At 49.9% G+C, this 22,698-nt stretch overlaps 2 protein-coding genes and 1 pseudogene across 4 annotated transcripts in view; 2 read left to right on the top strand and 1 right to left on the bottom strand.

The window, feature by feature from the left end:
* The window catches only part of BTBD1 (BTB domain containing 1), a 38,540-nt gene extending 20,395 nt beyond the window's left edge, over positions 1–18,145 (top strand). For 2 of the 3 annotated variants that reach the window (XM_062206324.1, XM_062206325.1), the window contains 4 exons: positions 3,344–3,536; positions 10,484–10,571; positions 15,998–16,144; positions 16,622–18,145. In XM_062206324.1, coding sequence (XP_062062308.1) covers positions 3,344–3,536; positions 10,484–10,571; positions 15,998–16,144; positions 16,622–16,780 — 587 coding nt within the window. In that variant the 3' untranslated portion in view covers positions 16,781–18,145. Of the gene's footprint in view, positions 1–3,343; positions 3,537–10,483; positions 10,572–15,997; positions 16,145–16,621 lie in introns of those variants that run through there. The other variant, XM_062206326.1, reaches the window with a different exon arrangement.
* On the bottom strand, positions 13,863–14,657 carry LOC133770326 (small ribosomal subunit protein eS6-like; annotated as a pseudogene).
* Positions 18,146–18,749: 604 nt separating the features above from the next.
* C11H15orf40 (chromosome 11 C15orf40 homolog) lies at positions 18,750–22,393 on the top strand. Its single transcript, XM_062206322.1, has 4 exons — positions 18,750–18,888; positions 19,187–19,313; positions 20,150–20,277; positions 21,205–22,393. Exons 1-4 carry the CDS (start codon positions 18,775–18,777, stop codon positions 21,298–21,300), a joined length of 465 nt encoding a protein of 154 aa, XP_062062306.1. The 5' UTR covers positions 18,750–18,774; the 3' UTR covers positions 21,301–22,393.
* Positions 22,394–22,698: the final 305 nt, after the last annotated feature.

Raw genomic sequence — 22,698 nt, 5'->3', positions numbered from 1 at the left:
CACAGGAAGCTGGGACCAGGAGAGGAGCTGAGACTCAAACCCAGGCCCTGAGCGGGGATGCGGGTGGCCCAGCCGCATCTCAGCTGCTGGGCCAGACACTTGCCCTGCCTCGTCTGTTTTTGGATACTTTTTTTTTTTCTTTCTTCTTTTGGAGGAATCAAATTATTTTTATTTTATTTTTTCCATCCGCTTTTTAAACATTCTTTTATGATTGCTTTAGTGGGTTACACTTGATGTTATAAGAATATGTTCTTAGTAGATTTTTAAATTAAACCTTAAAGTTTTAAGTTTTCCGACATATGGCAAGGACCTTATTAACTACATTGAATCCTCTCTAGCCTTTGGTGCTACTATTTGATTTGATGTATGTTATGTCTTCATAAATTTTAAAAGTCATGTCAATGTTTAAAACATTGTTGTTTTAAAGATTTGTTTATTTGAAAGCAGAATTACACAGAGATCTTCCATCACATGTTCACTCCCCAAATGGCCACAAGGGCCAGAGCTGGGCAGATCCAAAGCCAGGGGCCTAAGTACTTGGGCCATCTCCCACTGCTTTCCAAGGCGCATTAGCAGGGAGCCAGATCAGAAGTGGAGCAGCCGAGACTTGAACTGGTGCCCATATGGAATGCTGGCACCCAGCAGCGGTCCCAAAACATCTTTATCTTGCCTTCAGTTTTTTTTTTTTTAATTTGTTTTAAAATTTATTTTATTTGAGAGGCAGAGAGAGGAACAGATATATAGAGAACTCCCTGGTTCACTCTGCTGGTTCGCTCCCCTGCAGTAGCCAGGGAGCTGGAAATTCAATCCAGGTCTCCCACATGAGTAGCAGGAACCCAACCACTTGAGCCATCACCACTGCCTTCCCAGGGTCTGCATTAGCAGGATGCTAGAGTCAGGAGCCAGAGCCAGGACTAGAACCCAGGCACTCCCATGTGGGATGCAGGTGTCCCACCTTGTGTCCTAACCATTAGGCCAAATGCCCTCCCTCTTGTCTTGAGGCATATTTTTCTAGATAGGGGTCTGTAGGTTGGCAGTTACTGTCATTCATCTTTTGAATACTACACTGTTTCCTTTTGTGGTCCATTATTTCTTAATTATTCTGTCAAACTAATATATCTTTTTTTCTGGAGCTTTTAAGATTTCACGCGTCTTTGTGTTTTCAGCTGTTTGAAGGTGTTGTGTGTGGTGTGTCTTTTTATCTGACATACACTTCCTTGAATTCTTTATTTTGATTCAGCCCTCAGTTAACAGGAGTGCATTTTGTTTTATTTTATTTGGTAGGTACATGGGTAATATCTGAAAAGTTTTGCATTGTCTGAGGCCTTGTATTTCTCCACTAAGGAAATTTTCTTATTATCACCTTGAATTGCTGCACCATCTTATTCCTTATCACCATTTCTTCAGTCCTGCTAGTTATCTGTAGGTTGAGCTCAGCCTTTTATCACTTATTTTTATTTATTTTTCTATGATTGATTGATACATGTGAAAGCAGAGTAAGGAAAAAGAGAGAAATTTTCCATCCTGTGGTTTACTTCCCATATCCACAATAGCCAGAGCTGGGCCAAGCTGAAGCTAGGAGCCAGGAAATGCTTACAATGGCAGCCAGAGCTATTGTTAACAGCAGGAACTCCATCTAGGTCTCCCCCATGAGTGGCAGGGACCCAAGTAATAATTGAACCATCACCCCCTGCTTTTCCAGGCAAATTAACAGGAAGCTGAATTGGAAACAGAAAAGCCAGGATTCAAACCGTCACCCCAATAGGGGATGCTGACGTCAGAAGTGATGACTTAACCCACAGCATCATAGTGCCAGCCCATTTATCAAGCATGTTAATCATTGTAAACATTCTGTTCCTTTTTAGAGGGCAGGCATTGTGGTGTAGTGGTTAACGCTGCCGCCTGTGACGCTGATCCCATACAGGCTCTGGGTGGTGTCCTGCCTGCTCCACTTCCAATCCAGTTCCCTGCTAGTGACCTGGGAAAGATGACCCAAGGGTTTGGGCCCTTACGCAGATGTCGGAGACCCAGATGAAGCTCCTGGCTCCTGGCTTCAGCCTGGCCCAGCTCTGGCCATTGTGGCTATCTGGGGAGTAAACAAATGGATGGAAAATTCTCCCCTCCCCCCCACTCTGTAACTCTGACTTTCAAAATAAATAAATCTTTTTCTTAAAAACCCTTGTATATTAGTCGTCATCATTCTGATAAAGTCAGATGAGTTTTCTTTCCATCTTTCTTTTGATATGTGATGCTACTTCTGTTTTTTTTGTTTGTTTTTTGCTGAAATATAGATTTTAAGTTTAAATTAAATTTTCTATTTTCCTTCTTTATGGTCTTTAGACATTGCAAACAATGATCCTTGGGACCAGGTCTGGCAGGGTGGCATGATATTTTATCTGTTCACCTAACTGAAAGAGTGATGGGTTTCGGGGAGGGGGAGAATATCAGCCTCCATCCACTGGTCCACTCCCCAAACGGCCCCAACAGCCAGGGCTGGGCCAGGCCGAAGCCAGGAGCTAGAAACAGTCCGGGCCTCCCGTGTCAGTGCAGGGACGCAAGAACCTGGCCTCCCGTTGTGCACAGGAGCAGGAAGCGGAATCAGAAGCAGAGCCAAGACTTGAGTGCAGGCATTCCGGTGTGGGGTGTCGGCGTTCCCAGCACCATCGTGACTGCTTCTCTGAACGTCCGCTCCTGTGTGTCAAAACCTCATGTGGTGAGATCGAGATTTTACATGAAAGTATGAATTATGGCTTCTTAAACCAACACTCTAGTGTTTTGCACCCTCTTATTTAGATTGCTTTTATTGGTCTTTGGAGGGATCTCCTGATATCTTTTATAAGGAACCAAATCCATTCCTGGTTAACTTTAAGGCATTTGGAATGTTTCTCTTCTCAGAGAGAGTGCGTAGGAAAACTGTAGCATGTCAAATGCTGCCTCCGTAGGTCTTCCAGTCTTAGCTCCTGCCCTCTGCCAACTCCCCAACCCCAGAAATGAGGCACTGTTCCTTGTCTGTTCCCGTCTCTAGATAGGTTGCATTCCAGACAGGTGAGGGGAGAGGGCAGGACAATGGCCTGGCTGCCGTGGTGAGCATTTCCCCACCTCCACTGCACAGGGAATGACCCTGCTCCTCTGGTGAACAGAAGTCTGTGCTGGTCACAGCAGGTGGAGAGTGGATAGAAGGACCCAGAGATCTTTCGCTTACCTTAGGGTTTCATCTAAGCTGTGACTTATTGAGGATTTTAACACTGATATTCTGTTAGGTCAACCTCAGGCGGATTTATCGACATTTCTGTAAGCTAAGGTTTCTCTTCCTGCTCTGAGACTCTCCGTCTGTACTTCACAGGCCCTGCTCAGTCTGGCATTTTGTCGGATCGTGAAGTGGTGAACCTGTTTCTTCACTTCACCGTCAATCCCAAACCCCGCGTGGAGTACACTGACCGGCCCCGCTGCTGCCTGCGGGGCAAAGAGTGCTGCATCAACAGGTTCCAGCAGGTCGAGAGCCGCTGGGGCTACAGCGGAACCAGCGATCGCATCAGGTATCCTTGGGCGCTGGGCGTAGCACTCGTGGAAGATGATTGACCAGCATTTTATTTCATACTCATTGAATACATCTTCAAGTTAATATATGAGTCAAGAAGTCACCAGGCGTACGGTTTTCCTCACCAAATTATGAGTGAGGGTAACCTCCTAGGAAAACGTCTCCTGTTACATGAATTGTTTGGATCGCCACTGCTGGCGAGCTGAGTGCCAGACCTTAATGATCAACTGCTATCTTTACTGGCTTAAGGTTAAAATTAATAAATTTAACCTTACTACATTTAGTGTGAGTATTTAGACATTGCATGAAAAATTTTAGTATCCATTTATAGAAGCTTTGAATTTGAAAAAAAAATCGAGTCTTGAAAAATGCCAGCATAGAATCCTCTTGAGGAATTTATCTTAGGACTGTGTTTCTTTAAGTTAAATGTCAAAATAGAAACAGTAGTGGTATTCCTAAAACATAGCTTCTGGATTTTCAGTTATTTAGCAGCAAGTTAATATAAAAGTGGAAATAGTGCGTTTGTTTAAAATAGAACTCTAGGGGGCGAGTATTCCAAGTCTTGGGAATAAAGTATGATTTGTAAACTGTTTTGGGATCATTCACAAGGAGAATGCTATATGTAAAAGTTAGGTTACGAGATCAAAGCGGCACACAAAGAAAACAATAGTTCATTACTTTTAGTAAATAAGAGTAGAAATAAATAAAACAAACATTCAACTCAGAAGCTAGAAAATAAATAGCAAAGAACCCCAGGAAAAGGATGCCAAAAATGTAGAAATTAATTAAAAATAGAATTTAAAACACCAATAAAATAAATAAACATCTGTAAAGATAATAAATAAAATAGAAGTCAAAATGTGAACATAATCATACGAAATTTTTATTTTAACTCTGGATTTACTCTGTGCTAACAAATTGAACATATTGATGGAATGGATCATTTTATAGGCAAATATAAATTATCAAAATTGACTGAAGAAGAAAACCTGACTAGACCAGTTACCATGGAAGGAATTAAAAGTAATCAAAGAACTGTCCCTTCACAAGGTGGTTTTTACAGGTGAGTTTTACCAAACCCTCCAGGCACAGAGAAGCCTCAAAAGAAGAAAGCACATTGTAGCTGACGATTGAAGGAAGCAGCATCCTTCTGTAGGAATCTGAGAAGACAAACATATACTGACGCAGTCAACACACAGAACAGCCCGTGTGTCAGGGGTAGCATACTGACTCCAGCAGCACCTTAGAAGAGGCGTGCAGGAGCGGACAGCCAAGGAACGGCTTGATGGTACGGAACGTATTGGCATTGACCGTCACAGAGTAGATCAGAGAAGTAGTTTGGGTTGAGCAGATGTTGGAAAGGCGTCTGGGGAAATCTCACCTGTGTTCCAGACATAATTATTGGTAGATTCAGTCTAGGAGATGGTAGACAATTGAAGTCTCAGGGCTGGGGTCTCTGCTGTCTGCTGTGTTTCAGCAGGTACTGGAATCCTGATCGAGGTGGTGGTAAAGGATAACGAAGTTAGATGCTTGGCTCTTGGAAGGAAAGCCTTTTTGATTATTTGATGACGTGTGCACCAGTAGTTCCCAGCTCCATCAAATCCTTAAAAAAAATAGTAAATGTGTTTGAAAGGCAGAGTTAGAGAGAGAGGGAGACAGATCTTCCATCCACTGTTTGACTGCCCAAATGGTGGCAATGGCTAGGGCTGGGCCAAGCTAAGTCAAGAGACTGGGTTTCCCACATTAGTGGCAGGGGCCCAAACACTGGGACTGTCTTCTGCTGCTTTCCCAGCATTAGCAGGGAGCTGGATTGGAAGTGGAGCAGCTGGGACTCCAGCCAGCACCTATATGGGATCACAGGTGTCGGCTTAACCCACTGTACCAGCACCAGCCTTCCAGTTCCTCCTTTTTTATAGTAAACATTTAGTAATTCCCTCTTTAATAACCTGAAATGAAATTCTAAGATAATATTCTTCACACATATTTTTGTGTAAAGGAGAAGTAAATGCCAGTGAGAGCAACATAAAACAGATGGCGACCTCTGTGCAGGCCAACACTAAAGGATGGCTGGTCGGCGTCAGGTGCAGTACAGGTGCGCACGTATCGGCGATGAGACAGCTGCGGCTGACGGTGTATTAGACTCCTGTCTCCAGTACCGTGGGCAGCACTGCTGCCATTGCTGTCATTGTGTTTAAAGGTTCAGATAAAACCTCTTTACTCACAACTTCTGTGTTTATGAACTGGCCTTCTTGCTGGAATTCATTGGTGACCATACAGTCAGTGCTCAGGGCCTTTTCATAGTCATTTCAGTAAAAGACCGGTGGCCAGACCAGCATGTTCCCAGCTGCAGTTGACTGAGGTCAGGCCTCCCCCCACGCTCCCTGAGGAGGGAGCAGTTGGGCAGGTGCAGGAAACCCTGGCTCTCTGGCTGGTTGAACAGGGGGTGAGTCCCAGCCCTGGCACCTGTCAGTGTGCGGCCTCCAGTGAGTCAGCTGACACTCCCGAACCCCGTTTTCTCTGTCATAAAATACAACAGAAGCTCCTAGGCTGAGTTGTTTTTAGGACTGCAGATTCTGGTACACGTGAGATGTGTGTGTGTGTGTCCTTGCTGTGTATGTGTGTACAGATGTACATATATCCCCCCAGGAGCTGTGGTTCAGTACTTGTGACTTCATACAACCTAAGCATCACAAATCGTAAGAACTGACTACTGTGTAGACGGTAGCTGCCTCTTGTGATAGTCAGTAAGTGTTAATGCACTAACAGATCTTTGGCTTATAAATGAAGTAGGCTCGAGGATTAGTCAGAGATAAATTTACCTACACGAACTCTGGCCAGACACTTCAGACAACTGGGTTTTTTTATTATTATTATTATGGGAGACTTGTGTGAAGTATTGGATATCTGGTCTCGCTGGCTCCTTGCAAGTTGAGGCCCTAAACCTTTGTGCAAACACAGGCTGCCTCTTTGGGGGCAGAACCCCCTTTGAGAGCAACAGATCCACCTAAATAAATCTATTAGAACCAATAGAAGAGATTGCTGGCTGCTTAGAAAATGTGTATTTGGAAACCATTGATGTTCTCATGTCATCAAGGTTCACTTAGGGATGAATAGTGGCAATAGTTGTTTGATGCCTCAGAACTGTACACTTGAAAATGGTAAATGGTGCATCTTACGTACATTTCATCTCAGTAAAAATTCACGTATATGTAGTAAATATTATACCGCTGTAAATATAATAGTAGTACAGTTTAAAAATTGTATTTCTATTATAGATGTTACTTTGCTACAGTAATATATAGTATAGTGTATGTTGAGTAGTGCTGTAACATTATGAGTAACGCCATTCATAGCATTAACAACATAAAGTGGGATGAAACTCAGTGAGAAATGCTTGGTGTGGTACATTTATGAAGAAGTGGAGAACCTGAGTCAGACTTTTAATAAAGATGATGTCGCCCACGTTAACCTGTAGATACTAGGCAGTCCCTCTGAGAAATTACATGTTTCTAGTAGGAGGGCATGACTTGACCAAATTATTTTAAAGTTATTTGGAAGGGTAAATGTTTGTCTTTTTATTTTTAAGAATTTATTTATTTATTTGAGAGGCAAATTTACAGACAGGGAGGGGGAAGACAGAGAGAAAGGTCTTCCATCCTCTGGTTCACTCCCAAAATGGCCACAACAGCCGGAGATGGACCAAACCAAAGCCAAGAGCCGGGAGTTTCCTCCTGGTCTACCATGTGGGTACAGGGCCAAGGACTTGGGCCATTTCTACGGCTTTCCCAGGCCATAGCAGAGAGCTGGATTGGAAAAGAAGCAACGGGAACACGAACGGTGCCCATGTGGGACGCCAGCGCCACAGGCGGCCTAGCCTACTACACCACAGCCCCAGCCCCAGATGTTTCTCTTAAAAAAAGAGGACAGATCACATAGGAGAAAGTGTGGTAGAGCTGTAAGAAGCTAGTGTTGTATGAAACAGCAGCACTCAGAGCTCACTGTCTCCTAATGGGCATTGAGAAGACGGTAGAAGGAAGGGAAGACGTAACCAAGGGAGCAGTACGTTTAGTGCCTTGCTGGTCTCATGCAGCAGTATCCATGCAGGCTAAATTGTAACACTAGATCAGAACTGAACGGTGACTGTGCCAGAACAGCCGAGACGGCCTCTCGGAACTTGGCACAGCTCATAATTTGACAATAACAGTTTGGAAAGTATTTGTCCAAAACCACCATAAAATTAGGAGATAAATGACAAATGGGAGACATGTTATAATTTATACTTATGCAAAAGCGTAGACAGCCATAACCTCTGCATCACGTGCTCTTTCAAACCTACAATAAGAAAATGCATCAAGTAGAGAAAAATGAGGAAAAAGGCATGAGTGGGTGTTTCATTAAAGAGGCAGTGCAGGGGCCAGCGCTTCGGCATAGCAGGTTAAAGCCCCTACAGCACTGGCATTTCATGTGGGCACTGGTTCTAGTCCCAGCTGCTCTACTTCCAATCCAGCTCTCTGCTAACGCACCTGGGAAAGCAGTGGAGGATGGCCCAAGTGCTTGGGCCCCTGCACCCACTTGGGAGACCCAGAGGGAGCTCCTGGTTTCTGGCTTTGGATCGGCTCATTTCTGGCCATTGTGGCCATATGGGGAGTGAACCAGTGGATGGAAGACCCCTCTCCCTCTGTCTCTATCCCTCTCTGTAACTCTGCCTTTCAAATAAATAAAATAAATCTTAAAAAAAAAAAAAAAAAAAAGAGGTGGTACAGTGGGCAGTAAGGACATGAGCAAATGTTTCACCTCACTGTTAATCAGAGAAGTAGAAATGGGATCTATCGATCATTAGTTTCTCAGAAACAGGAGGAAGTTAAAATCTAATGGTTCATAAGAATAAGATAGAGGGGCCGGCATTGTGGTGTTGCGGGTTAACGCCCTGGCTTGAGGCGCTGGCATCCCATATGGGTGCCGGTTCAAGACCTGCCTGCTCCACTTCCGATCCAGCTCTCTGCTATGGCCTGGGAAAGCAGTGGAAGATGGCCCAAGTCCTTGGGCCCCTGCACCTGTGTGGGAGACCTGGAAGAAGCTCCTGGCTCCTGGCTTTAAATTGGCGCAGCACCGGCTGTTGCAGCCAGTTGGGGAGTGAACCATCAGATGGAAGACCTCTCTCTCTCTGTCTCTCTGTAACTCTGACTTTCAAATAAATAAATGAATCTTTTTTTTTTTTTTTTTGGACAGGCAGAGTTAGAGAGACAAAGAGAAAGGTCTTCCTTCCGTTGGTTCACCCCCCAAATGGCCGCTATAGCCGGTGCGCTGCGCCCATCCGAAGCCAGGAGCCAGGTGCCTCCTCCTGGTCTCCCACGTGGGTGCAGGGCCCAAGCACTTGGGCCATCCTCCAGTGCCTTCCCGGGCCACAGCAGAGAGCTGGACTGGAAGAAGAACAACCGGACAGAATCTGGCGCCCCGACCAGGACTAGAACCTGCAGTGCCAGCACCACAGGCGGAGGATTAGCCTGGTAGCCGCGGCGCCGGCCTAAATAAATGAATCGTAAAAAAAAAAAGCATAAGATAGCAACGACCCTTATTCCTATGGGAGCTGAGAGGTGCCTTCGAGAAAGCAGTGTGACGCTGTTTGCCCCAAGCGTCGTGGATGTGCCTTTGGGGGCAGGTGTTTGGCCTGGCTCTGCAGTTGCTGCCTGGAATGCCACTGCCCACTTGGAAGTTTGAATCCCAGCTCTACTCCCAGCTCTAGCTTTCCCACTCCGGAAAGGCAGTGGGTCCCTGCCACCCCCGTGGGAACCCAACCTGAGTTCTCGGCTCCTGGAATCGGCCTAGTGCAGTCCCAGCTGTTGTGAGCATTTGAGGAGTGAACCAAAAAATGGGAGAATTCTTTCTCTCTCTCTCTGTCTCTGTGCTTGTCTCTCAAATAAAGAAAAGAAAAAAAAAAAAAAAAAACAGAAATGCGCTTTTCATCTTCACCAACAATTATAATAGGAATTTATTCTAGGGAAAAATAATTAAGGCTTTGCATAGTGATTCAGCTCTCTCTCAGATTGTTCACCATGGCATTATTGTACAGTAATAAAAACTGCAAGTATCCTGGGTTATCCAACCAAGGAGTAGATGTAGCATATTAGTATTAATAATTTACTATTTCACATGAAAAAGATTACAAAAACATGAGGACTCTTCAGAAGTCAGGAGGGGGTGCTCCCTCCGTGGCCGTGGTGTGCCGGCTGTTAGCATTCACAGCTGAGTTGTGGCTGGCCATGTGCGGATGGGGGGCACGCCGCAGAGCGTCTCTGACGTTGCAGTCTGTGTGTTCCTGTCAGTGTTCACACCATTATAAAACGGAGTGAGATGGGTCCACATTTCCTAACTCTGACCCCCAAACTGCCCTGGCTCATGCGTCTGGCACTGGAGTAAGTTAGGCCCGGCCCCGAGCCCTCCAGCAGCCGGCTTCCCTCCCACTGCCACCCTGCTCCTGTGGTATTTGCTCCTAGCTCTGCTTGCGTCCGTGTCCCCCGGGAGGCTGTCCATCCAGTGGGTAGACATGGTGTTGCTGGCACCACCTCCCCAGTGCTGAGCCAGGACCTCCGTGTGGTAGCTGCTCAGTGAGCATTCAGTGAGGGGAGGCGGGGTCGTGGTCGGGGCGCTGACCCTCGTGTTCCCGATGCCAGGGCACACACGCTGGTGCCGGCGTGGCCCTGGGACGGCCGTGACCACACGACGGAAGTTTGGGTTCAGTTCTCTGAGAGGACAGAGAGCAAGTGGACTGAAGCCCCAGTTAAATTCACCTTTACTCTAGGAAGTGAGGGGTTCTCAGGGATCACTAATTTGTCACCGTTTTCCTTTTTATAAGCAAGGTTGGATGTTCCAGGTGACACTTAGAAAATCACGATTTGGAGCTCCTGTGGGGTTGTTGACGTGAGCTGTTTGGCTTCTCTCCTGCAGGTTCACGGTGAACAGAAGAATCTCCATCGTCGGGTTTGGCTTGTACGGATCCATCCACGGCCCCACGGATTACCAAGTGAACATCCAGGTACGCTCGCCCACCGTAGCGTCTGCAGACGGGTAAAGCACGCACTTTTACAGTAAGGTTTGGGTTTTGACAGAAATCCAGATTTCCGAGATCAAAGGCATCAGAAAGCACGTTAGAAGCATTTTGAGCCAAGAATGTTTAACAAGATCTAAAAAATCTGGGTTCAGAGACCCAGGGTCCTTCCCAGTGGCTGCAGGGCCCAGGGTGCTCTCCCAGGTCAAGGGCACCCTGTGTTAGTACTTCCTGCTGCGCCTGGCGGCCCTGAAACTGCCGCCCGCAGGTTCCACTGTGCTTTGAACCCTGGGAGTTTCCTCCAACTGCCAGGTGTCTGCCCAGACCCTGCCGTGCTGAGCGGGGGCGCTGGCGCCCGTCTGGAAGAAAGTCCCAGCCCTCTGTCCCCGGCCCTGCTTCGTCAGACAGTGTTCTGCACTGTGGACTGCTCACCCCAGCTAGCAGAATTATTTCTGAAAACACAACTGGATTGTAGTTTATCTATAAATTATATGCAATGCTAGACATATTTTATGTGTAAATTAAAAAATAGGAGAAAAGGAAGTAATATTTCAAACTTTGGTTTATCAACATAAAAATCTTCTAAAATGTTGCTGCTGTACTTTTCATAGTGAAAACTTGGGTGGACTGAGCCTTGTGATCAAAATACATCATTAGTTTCCCAAATGGTGGCCTTGGCCTGGGTGGTGCAGTGCAGCTATGTGCAGACGGCCATGCCGTCCCATTGGCAGGGATCTGGATTGGAAGTGGAGCAGCCGGAACTCGAACTGGTTCCCATACAGGATGCTGGTGTCGCAGGTGATGGCTTCCCCTGCCATGCCACAGCACTGGCCCCGTGTTTCTGTATTTTCCAAGTGCGGAGATACCTCAGCATACTTCTGAAGGGTATGAGAGATTTTTAGACTTGCCCCCCATCATCCTTTATGCACTTCATGAAGCTCCGTATGGCTACCATCCTGTGCAGGAGAGCCCATGTGCTTGCTTGAGCAGGCTAGACAGCGAGCAGGCCTGGGAGGGTGGGAGCCAGTCTTCACAGCACCTCCAGAGGGCGGGGTGTCAGGGCTGTGGGGACAGGCTGAGGCTGAGGCGTCCCTCCCACTGTGGCCGGAGCCTGTTTGAAGGGGCAGCAGTGCTGAGCACCTGCCGGAGGACGCAGTGGGGTCGTAAGGCCAAGGGTGCAGAGCAGCTGCTGTGCCTTCAGGAGCCAGGGGACTGACTGCTCGGAAGAGTCTCCCTGTGTCGCATTGTTAAATGTTGACCAACAACGCCAAATCTCCAGTAACACCAACAGCACCAAGGCCATCCAAAGCCACTCTGAGGCTAAGATCCAGAGAGTTAGCCGCTCACAGCAGTTGTTTTAATTGTAGTACAGGCCCATTCCGATGGGAGACATCTCAGTACCACGTACCTACTAAGTAGCAGAGGTCCCTGACTCCCCCTTCCACTCCTCTCAATCAGTACAATTAAACAAGAGTGTTTGGGGCTGGCATAGTGGGTTAAGCTGCTGCCTGAAGAGTCTGCATCCCACATGGGCACCAGTTCGAGTCCTGGTTGCTCCGTTTCCAATCCAGCTCCCTGCTAATGGTCTGAGAAAAGCAGCAGAAGATGGCCGAAGTGCTTGGGCCCCTGCACCCACATGGGAGACCTCAAAGAAGCTTCTGGTTCCTGCCTGGCCTGGCCCCAGCTGTTGTAGCCATCTGGGATGTGAACCAGTGGATGGAAGACCTGTCTCTCTCTATCTCTCCTTCTTTCTCTCTGTAACTCTGCCTTTAAAAAAAAAAAAAAAAGATTATTTATTTGAAAGGTAGAGTTAAAGAGAGGCAGAGGCAGAGAAACAGAGAGAGGTCTTCCATCTGCTGGTTCACTCCCCAGATGGCCTCCATGGCCAGAGCTGGGCTAATCCGAAGCCGGGAGCCAGGAGCTTCCCCCAGATCTCCCACGCAGGTGTGGTGGCCCAGGCACTTGGGCCATCTTCCACTGCTTTCCCAGGCCATAGAGAGCTGGATCAGAAGTAGAACAGCCAGGACTCGAACCAGCACCCGTGTGGGATGCCGGCACCGCAGGCAGTGGCTTTACCCGCTAGGCCACAGCACTGGCCCCGTAACTCTGTCTTTCAAATAAATAAATATTTAAACAGGAGTGTTTTATTGGAAGTACCTGGAGGGCTTGTCCACAGTGCCTGCCCAGGGTCCCCACCGCAGAGATGGACGGGAAGTCTGTACCGTTGAAGTAGCAGGGCTGGGCACAACAGAGGTGGCATTTTGTTGTACAAATTCATCATCTTCATCTGCCTGTTCATAGGGAACCACTTCACCTTACACCCAAGGGACAGCCTCGCACTTCTTCAAGAACAACTGTGGGCAGATGGACAGTGCCAAAGGCCGTGTTGTACAGTAGCAATGACATGTGGGCATCAAAGGCAGAGAGAGAGGGGCTGCCTTCTGTCCACGGCTTGGAAGAGCAGTAGTCAGCCCCGTGCACTGTCACTGGCTGCGTACCCCATTAAGGAAAGACGGCAGACTTGAGGGACCCTGAGAGCTGAGTGCACCTCCATTTCTCTAACGTCCCCACGGACAGCAGTATGGAGAGCAGCGAGTCAGAAAGGAAAGTAATGGACAATGGCAGAAGGCAGGCGTGGCTGACAGGTCCCACGTTTCAGAGTTCCTGCCCTGGGTCTTGGCTGTAGCAGGTGAAGGGGGATGGATGGGCCCTGCTGAAGGTAGGCAGGCCTGCGAGGTACAGCAGTGGGCAAGTCAGTAACCTCTGGGAGCCTCCCTCTCCTCCCCGCCGTCAGGCAGGCGGAACCCACCCCACGGCGAGGGCTGCGTGGAACGTGCTAGGCACCGGTCAGTCACTGTCGCGTGTCGTTATTTTGATTCTCACAGTAATCTTGGGAAGAAGGTAAAGCAAGGTTCGTTCCCAAAGGAAAAGATCAGAGTGAAACTCGGGAGAAGCCCATGGTTTTTCCCTCGATTGCACAGCCAAATCCCATGCCCACTGCTGTTCTCCGGGGCACCGTCGTGGCGTGTCCTTTTAGTTTTTGTTTTTTTTTTAATTGAACTGTGATAGACACACGGGAAAAGTGTGCATATTCTTCAAGTGGTACTTAGGGCTCAGTTTCCACAAACTGCACACCACTGGGTACCCAGTACCCAGCCCCTGCCCGTGCTGGGCTCCTGTCCTGACCTGGCACAGCACACATGGCTTCAGCTTGTTTCACTGTTACTGTTTCCATCTCTTTTTTATTTATTTTTTTTTTGAGATCTGAAACACAATCTTATTTATTTGTTGTTATTAAACCTTATTTTTGACTGGACTCAGATTTAGAAGTAGACGCTCTCAGAGAAGACAGCCTACGTCTCTTGGCAATCTGTTCCTGGCGTTTTCCTTTGGCCTCCTTCATTCTCTTGGCCAAGAGTTGAGCACATTCTGAAGCCTCCTCCTTGTTCTTCTTATGCGCTGTTTCTTCAGAGCAATTCGCCGGCGTTTGGGTTGCGGGACACGTGGAGTCACCAGACGCTGACTCTTGGGTGCTTTGGTCCTAGGTTTCTTACCTTCTTTGTTTAAGGGCTTTCTTACAACATCCTGGCGTACATCATCTTCTTTAGAGAGGTTGAAAAGTTTACGAATTCTGCTGGCTCTTTTAGGACCCAGGCGACGAGGCACCGTGATATCAGTCAATCCAGGAATATCTTTCTCTCCTTTTTTTACAATAACCAAGTTGAGAACACTCAAATTGGCATCGACAGTGCAGCCCCGAACTGATTTGCGTTCTTTCTCCAGTTCTCCTTGGTCTGTAACAGGAATGCCCCTTACTCAGCAGCAGGCGGACCCGGCCATGGGTCAGGACACCTTGCTTCACGGGAAAGCCTTGTTGATCATTCCCACCACTGATCCGGACCACATAACCCTTCCTTTCTTCACCCAGAGCGTCGGCAGCAACTCCTGTGGCCATACGCTTCTCATGGAAAGTACGAAGTTTACGTTCATCGTCCACTTCGATGAGTTTCTGGCAGCCAGTGGCTGGGAAGGAGATATTCAGCTTCATTTTGAAGCAGCTGACTGCCTCGGAGGCGCCAGGGAAAAGTCTTTTTTAATTTTTTAAACAATGTTTTATTTGAGAGGTAGAGTTACACACAGGGAGAGACCGAGAGAGAGGTCTTCCATCTGCTGGTTCACTCCCCAGATGGCTGCAATGGCCAGAGCTGGGCTGATCTGAAGCTAGGAGGTTTCTTCTGGGTCTCCTACACGGGTGCAGGGGCCCAAACACTTGGGCCATCTTCCACTGCTTTCCCAGGCCACAGCAGGGAGCTGGGTCAGAAGAGGAGCAGTCGGGACTCGAACCAGTGCCCATATGGGATGCCGGCACTGCAGAGGATTAACCTACTGTGCCACAGCGCCAGCACTGTTTCCATCTCGAGAGTATAAAAAGCAGGACTGGGAACCTCTGCCTCTGCACGTGTTGTCCCTGCGCATGGAGTCCTGCTTTTTGTCACCTGCAGAGCTCCAGAGCAGGTGTCTAACGCTCTCCTCCCCCTCCCTGGAGCCTCCGCACTCGCACAGAACCCGCTGGCTCCGCAGGCCTCTGAGCCTGCACGCTGTTCTCTTCTGCAGGCGCAGCTGCACTGGCGCCGTCTGCACGTCTTGCTCTCTCCCCGTCGTCTCTAGCACCAGGAGCTCCACTGGGTGCCCCACAGCACCCACACAGGGATGGGCCTCAGTTGAAGGGACAGATTGTTTACTTTTTGAATATTCACAAATCCAGTATGACTAATGGTCTTTTTTTTTTTTAGATTTTATTTATTTATTTGAGTGGTAGAGTTACAGAGAGGGAATGACATAGAGAGAGAGGTCTTCCATCTGCTGGCTCACTCCCTAAAGGGCCACAATGGCCAGAGCTGAGCTGATCCAAAGCCAGGAGCTTCTTCCAGGTTTCTCCTGCAGGTACCGAGGCCCAAGTACTTGGGCCATCTTCCACTGCTTTCCCAGGCCATAGCAGAGAGCTGGATGGGATGAGGAGCAGCAGGGCACAAACAGGCGCCCACAGGGGATGCTGGCGCTGCAGGTGGAGGCTTAGCCCACTATGCCACAGCATTGGCCCCGGAAGGTCATTTTAATTCCAGGAAATTACATTAAGACATAGGAAATGGTGAGGGAATTTTCTAGCAATAAGACATCAGCTGGCAAGCATTAAAGGCTCATGTCCCTTAGGTAAAGTGCACACATTCTGAAGCCCTTTTGGGGATGCTTCTCTATCCCCCAGCCAAGGCCAACTTGGAGCTCCTGCCCAGCAGGAAGTAGCCACTTCTGACAGCACCTCAGCTCCTGGGGCTCACAGTAGGAATCAGAGCACAGATTCAGTGGTCTGTTCGACTGCTTTAACTTAAATGTAATTTCCCTTTTAAAAATTACAGATCATTGAATATGAAAAAAAACAAACCCTGGGACAGAATGATACCGGCTTTAGTTGTGATGGGACCGCGAACACGTTCAGGGTCATGTTCAAGGAGCCCATAGAAATCCTGCCCAACGTGTGCTACACAGCGTGCGCCACCCTCAAGGTAAGAGTGGCTCAGAGCGTGCACACACACACACACACCAGTGCTGGTGGGGCCCCGGCTCGGTCCTGGATGCCTCAGGAGCTGGGAGGTACCTGCAGAGCGGGGCGGAAGGCAGGCTCGGAGCTGACCTATCCCGTGGCCTGGGGAAAGAAGTGCTCCTTGGTACAGCTCTTCAGACAGAAATGGGTCTAAGAAATAGCCGCTGGTTTGAGTAGGAAGTTTGAATGTTTGGATGAATGGAAAATAATTACTTTCTTGAGAGCTCTTCTTTACTCCCTAATAGCCGAGCTCTACACTCAGTCTGCACTCTGTGCTCATTAATTAGCTTTGGGCAAAACCTTCATTTTTCATTAAATGTCTTAGCATAAAATTTTATAGGAGCTATAATGGAATGGAAACCACTAATCTAATTACAATAGCACATTAGATTGAGGGTTATTAATGAAAGTTGCTAATGAACCTTTTGTTCTCACTCAGGGTCCGGATTCCCACTACGGCACAAAAGGACTGAAGAAGGTGGTCCACGAGACCCCAGCCGCGAGCAAGACTGTTTTCTTATTTTTCAGTTCTCCTGGCAATAACAATGGCACTTCCATAGAAGATGGACAAATACCAGAAATCATATTTTATACATAATTTAGCATTACAGTACATCTTAGCTCAGTAGTACCATACCGTCTAGTCTCAAAACCATAAATAACTGGCCCCCCAAAAATAGTTGGAGTGTTTGAGTATTTATAATTGTAAAATAAAAAAAACATTTTAGTTTCTCAAAGGAGATAGGAAAATGTTCATTGAAATCTCTGCATGACCTAAAGGCAGGTTTTCCATTTCTTACAATCTTAGAGCAAGAGAACTGGGTGTAATCGTATAGAAACAAAAGCGCGGCTATTTCAGCTCCGTCTTGTATAACTTCCTAGGTCAGCTGGGTCATGGTCTTGGAATAGTTCTGGCATCGTCTTGTTTTATATAGCTGGTTTTGTTTTCTGTTTTTGTTTTAGCTGTTTGGAAGGGTTAGATGAGTTGGGTCAGTATTTCTACAGTCCAAATGAGCTCTCATAACTAATTTCAAAGAATTAAGAACACTGACTTTATATTCGGGGGTTTGAAATATCTGGTGGCTAGCATTTGGAGATGCTAAAAATAGACCTAATAAATGCTCAAGAAAATGGTCAATGCATTTACAGGAACAGATATTTTGTAATAGTATAGAAACGTGTTACATAGTACAGTGTAAAACTATTAATGGAGTTTGTATAAATTCGCCATAATGCGATATAAGCAAAGTGTGGGCTTGGACTGATTCCTGTTCAGTGGACGGCGAGGCTCGGCCGCGCCTGTCCGGGGTGCCGCGGGCTGAGCAGCGGCCACTTCAGCACCGCGGTCAGCGCACCTGCGGGGTGCGGGGTGCAGCCGCCCGCGACCTGCTCCAGGGCGGCCCGGCTGTGTTGAGAGCGGAGAGTCAGCAGAGCTTTATAAACCTTTCTTGTAAAGCGGATTTTCCTATCACACCTTTTCCCTTGAAAGGGATCATCCTACGAAAAACTGAAGCGCCTGTGAGTTTGCAGTACATCGAATCGCTGTGGAAGAAGATATTTTCTACATAGTAATGGGGTGCACACGTTTTTCCTCTGGAGTCTTGCTCCGTTTGTATCGTCAGGAAGGTGGGCAGTGGGGCCGAGGCCTGCAGCTGCCGAGGGAGGGGGCTTTCTCCTCTCTGGTTCTGCGGCCCCAGTCGACTGGAACGCCCTCGGAACGTGCTGTTCTGGATAACTGAAGACTAGCCAGCGAACAGTCGTGCCCCTCACAGAAAGAACTTCTGCCTTAGAGAGCGCAGAGCCAGACTAGCTGTGGGGTTGATGTTGAAGGCACTTCCCGTGCCTCGGGTGCACTGTGCTAAACCGTGGTTGTGACGGTATGCGGCCACAGGTGCAGGAACCCCAGCTGTTACATCGGGACGTCCCCTGGAATTTTTAAAAAATAAATGCACATTATCCTTTTCTCTTTTTTGTCATTTGTCGTCTAAAGTGGGATGCATGACAGCCTTTGGAAGAAAGGTTCTAGTTAATCGAGGTTTAGCTGTAATGTATGGAGATAATACAACACAGCCTCTGGCCGCCTAACCCAGCTCGGAGGAGCTGCCGCCCGCTGCCCTCGGCGTCGGGTCTTTCCTCCCTGTTCTGATCTCAAGAGGGAAAGTGATGGTGTTGCTTACTCTGGCTCGGCTCGCCTCTCCGGTCCTGGCCCCTCGGGGTGAGGGCTCTGGGTTGTCCGCACCTGTGTGCCCGCCCTGTGCACGGAGGCTGGCCCTCGCCAGCTCCGGAGGACCGGCCTGGGCTCTGGCGCCCACGGCGCTGGATGCAGCTGCACGAGGCGCGCTCCCCGGGGCTCCTGTTCCTCTCGATCCGACCACAGGCCCCGCGTGCTCGTGTTTCCGCGGTCCCCTCCCAGCTCAGCGCCCCGCGCAGGCGCCGGAGGAGCGAAACCCGTCCCCCACCCTGGCCACAAGGTGTCGCTCTCGAGCCGGAGCGGACGCTCTGGGCGCAGGCGCCGTGCCTGCCCGCCACGTGCGCAGGCGCAGAGGGCTCTTCCGGCGCGGGCCGCGCTGTGTGGTGCCCGCCCGGGCGGGGATGCTGCGGCTGGGCAGCCGGCTGCGGGGACCGGTGCCAGGCCTCGGCGTCACGGCCGACGCTCGGCTCCACTGCGGCGCCGGGATGCCCAGGAAAGCGGGTGCGACGAGCAAGGTCAGTGGCGAGCCCGGCGGCGGCCCGAGCTCCCGGAGGCCAGGGCCGTGTGTCCCGGGGCGCCTTCCCACCTGCACTGCCTTCGCTCCGCCCTGGGGCCTCGTTCGTGTCTGTAGAGCGAACACAGGGCCTGACACGGCTTCTCGTAGGCCTCGCGGAGTAGCGCCGGCCGCCTGGGGTTCCCGCTGCCCGGGCAGGTGCTCCTGCCCCGCGCCGTGGGGGGCGGGGAGGGCCAGGCCTCCGCTGAGCTCGAAGGGACTCCGAGACCTGTCAGGTCGCGTGGTGGTTGTCATTTTAGGGTAGAGGCCAGAGCAAGGACCACGAGACACCGCGTCCTCCCTCGGGTCCCGTGGCCGTCGATCCTAAAGGTTGTGTCACCATAGCCATCCACGCCAAGCCCGGCGCCAAGCAGAACGCTGTGACAGGTGCGTGTGGACGCTGGGGTGGGAGCCGGGGTGAACCGGCAGGCTTATCCGGGGATATAGTCAGGTTGGGACATCTAGATTGTGTGGGGCTGGCACGATGGCGTGGGGGCTGCTCGCGACCCCACCATATGAGCTCTGGATTTAATCCCAGCTCCCTCCTGATGCACCTGGGGAAGCAGCAGAGGACAACCCGAGCGCTTGGGCCGCTGTGCCAACGTGGGAGCCCCAGGTGGAGTTCCAGGCTGCTGGCTTCCGCCTCGCCCAGCCCTAGCCTTGGTGCCATCTGGAGAGTGAACCAGTGGATGGAAAAGCTCTCTCCCTCTCAGTCTGGGACTCCTATGCGGGTGACAAGGACCCAGATACCGGAGCCTCACCTGCTGCTCCGAGCATACACATGAGCAGGAAGCCGGATCAGAAGCAGAGTAGCTGGGACTCGAACCCAGGCCCTCCCATATGGGATGCAGGCGTCCCAAGGGCCGACTTAACCACTGTGCCAGAAGCCTGCCCAGCAGTACCTCTTGGCTCCAGTGTCCTCATTCTGTGTGCTTTTAGTTAGTTCATGGTCAGCACTGTGTAAGTCTTTGTTACATGAACATCACATTCTGAGACCCTCGGGGTACAGGGGGAGATGAACCCAGGTCCAGCGAGGAAACCCCGGAACAGCCCTGTGGGATCCTGGGAGCCGCCTTGCCCGTGTCCTCCTCTGGTGACATCGCTGGGGCTTTTCCTGCCAGGCCAAGTGCAGGTGTCGGAATCCAGGGGACGTCCCTGGTCAGCAGGGTCAGCAGAAGGGCGAGGGCTCCTCACAGGTCAAGTGTGCGCTGTTCTCATTCCAGATTTGACCGCTGAAGCCGTAAGCGTCGCCATCGCAGCGCCTCCGTCGGAGGGAGAGGCCAATGCTGAGCTCTGTCGCTACCTCTCCAAGGTCCTAGAGCTCAGGAAGAGTGACGTGGTTCTAGACAAGGTAGGCCGGGGCCTCTCTCTCTCTGTATATAGGCATCTGTGCTTGTCATTGATGGGAGAGAGACAGAGACAGACCTCCCACCACCGGTTCACTCCACCCAGGTGAGTGGAGACCTCCCACTCCCTGGGAGAGTCTGACAGAGACAGACCTCCCACCCACAGGTTCACGCCACCCAGGTCTCTCCCGTGTGCACTAGCGGGCAGCTGGATCACATGCAGGAACAGCTGGGCCTGGAACTGTGTGCCCCTAGGTGGGAGCTGGTGCCCTAAGTGGCAGCGTACCCCACCGCACCACAAGGCCCCCCTCCCCAGCCACGTCCGTGCTCCCCAAGGCTCTGCTGGCTTTTCAGTGCTGCCCTGGGTACCTCCTGTGCCGGCAGAGCAAGACAGAGACAGAGACAGAGAGATCGTCCACCCGGTTGTTCACTCCCCAGACGTTACACTGGTGGGGATAGGGCCAGAACTCCACTGGTGTCTCCCATGTGGCTGATAAGGGACCCAAGCACTTGAGCCATCATGGCTCAGAATGCATTAGCGGAAGCTGGATTGAAAGTGGAGTATCTGGGGTTCAGATTGGCACTCTGTATGTGGGGTACAGGCACGGGGACATGGGACGCAGATGAAGTGGTCGCTTCATCCTCTGTGCCACAAAGCCTGCCCCCATTTTGAAATTTTAATGTCTACCTTTTACTATTACAGAAATTGGGGAAGGTAAAACCCTGGGGTCTCATAAACACCTGCAGGAAGGAAGCATCTCAGCGTCGGGTTAGATCAGAAGGGGCCGTGAGAAAGTGTGGCCTAAGCCCTCAGGAAAGCCCCTGTGTGACCCCGTGTGACCCTGTGAGGGTGTGTGGCTGCGCTGGGGACCGCGGAGGTGCGGGGTCTCGTACATCAGGGTTCTGAGTGTGTCTGTTCCCTTTCTGTCCAGGGTGGTAAGTCTCGGGAGAAGGTGGTGAAGCTCTTGGCCTCTACAACTCCAGACGAAATCTTGGGGAAATTAAAACAGGAAGCTGAGCAGAAGTAAAAGCAAGAAATGAAAAAGTCATCCCTGAGAAATTTACTGCTAGTGATGAACAGACTACTAGATAGGAAAAAATGTTTAAATGCACAGAACATGGGGGAAAATGCATTTGTGTGTATTAAATATAAATAAGACTCAGGAAAAAGTAGGAAGCTTTAAAGTTACTGCACATTGAATACAGGCTCGAAAGCCCCCAAACAGCCCGGAACACCTCACTCTGATTTCACGGCGTTACCAGTTAACAGCGGGAGAACGTTCCACAGGACCCGGTTTTGCCCCTTTTGTCCTGTGATGGGCTTCTGGTGCCCACAAGTGATCCAAGGTCGCAGCGTGCAGGGTGGCGCTGGCGGCCGGATCCTCCACCCCTGGTTGAAAGCGTCACCCTGGCTACACGCTGAGGTGGAATCTCTGTAGCGAGTCTGGAATCCTGGGACCGCCTTCTCGTCCGGTTTACCAGAGACAGGAGAACCAGGCAAACACTGCTCTGAGCGTTTACATTTCAGCATGATACTACATGCAAAAGTGTGTTTTCACAACAATTTTGAGCATCTTGTGAAAAGAATAATCAAGACCTGTAATTACACGTTAACCATTTCTGAAGACACTGGATTTCCTTCCTCCTCCATGGGAACTTCAGTCATCAAACCCGGTAGTTTTAGGGATCTCCAAAGATCCCGCAAAGAAACACTAGGACTTGGAAGCAGTTTTCCGTGTGTGTAAAAGCCCATCAGAAGCCGCGTCCGTATTAAAGCTTCAGACGCTGTAATAAATACAGTTGGACGTACTCCCCGCAAGCTCGAGTACTTCAGTGAGGAAAAGAGTTCCCTTGCCCTTGCTCATCAGAGCTGATTCGCAGTCCTGTGCCTTGTCTGATAGTGCCTGAGAAAATGTCCTGACGGAGAAGCGAGTGGACGCCGCCCGTCAGGCCAGTAATAAAGATTCTTGATGGTGAAGGAGCTGGAAGCTGCTCACCTGGCACAGCTCTCACTTTGTTGCTGGGACCCAAGGGCGGGGAAAGTTGGATGGCGTATTCAAGGTGACAGCACACAGGAACGGCAGGGCTTGACTTGGGCTCAGTGCCTTGTCTTTTTTTTTTTTTTTGACAGGCAGAGTGGACAGAGAGAGACAGAGAGAAAGGTCTTCCTTTGCCGTTGGTTCACCCTCCAATGCCCGCCGCGGCTGGCGCACCGCGCTGATCCGAAGCCAGGAGCCAGGTGCTTCTGGTCTCCCATGGGGTGCAGGGCCCAAGCACTTGGGCCATCCTCCACTGCACTCCCGGGCCACAGCAGAGAGCTGAGTGCCTTGTCTTATACTGCTGTGCGATACTGCCTCCAGATGTGCTTCTGTTCTACACGGTCTGGACTTAAGCTACCCACTCTTTCCCCTTACTTTGTAAAGAAA

The sequence above is a fragment of the Lepus europaeus genome, chromosome 11 (genome assembly GCF_033115175.1).
Source record: "Lepus europaeus isolate LE1 chromosome 11, mLepTim1.pri, whole genome shotgun sequence".
NCBI classification, from domain to species: domain Eukaryota; kingdom Metazoa; phylum Chordata; class Mammalia; order Lagomorpha; family Leporidae; genus Lepus; species Lepus europaeus.
Note: the sequence above shows the minus strand (reverse complement) of the source record. Positions and strands in the feature narration are given on the sequence as shown.

Bases quoted from the DNA above. Each gene is read 5' to 3' on its own strand.
- C11H15orf40 (XM_062206322.1), top strand. From the start codon at position 18,775: ATGCTGCGGCTGGGCAGCCGGCTGCGGGGACCGGTGCCAGGCCTCGGC. The intron at 18,889-19,186 runs GTCAGTGGCGAG...TTGTCATTTTAG, and splicing joins AAGCGGGTGCGACGAGCAAG to GGTAGAGGCCAGAGCAAGGA. The intron at 19,314-20,149 runs GTGCGTGTGGAC...TTCTCATTCCAG, and splicing joins CAAGCAGAACGCTGTGACAG to ATTTGACCGCTGAAGCCGTA.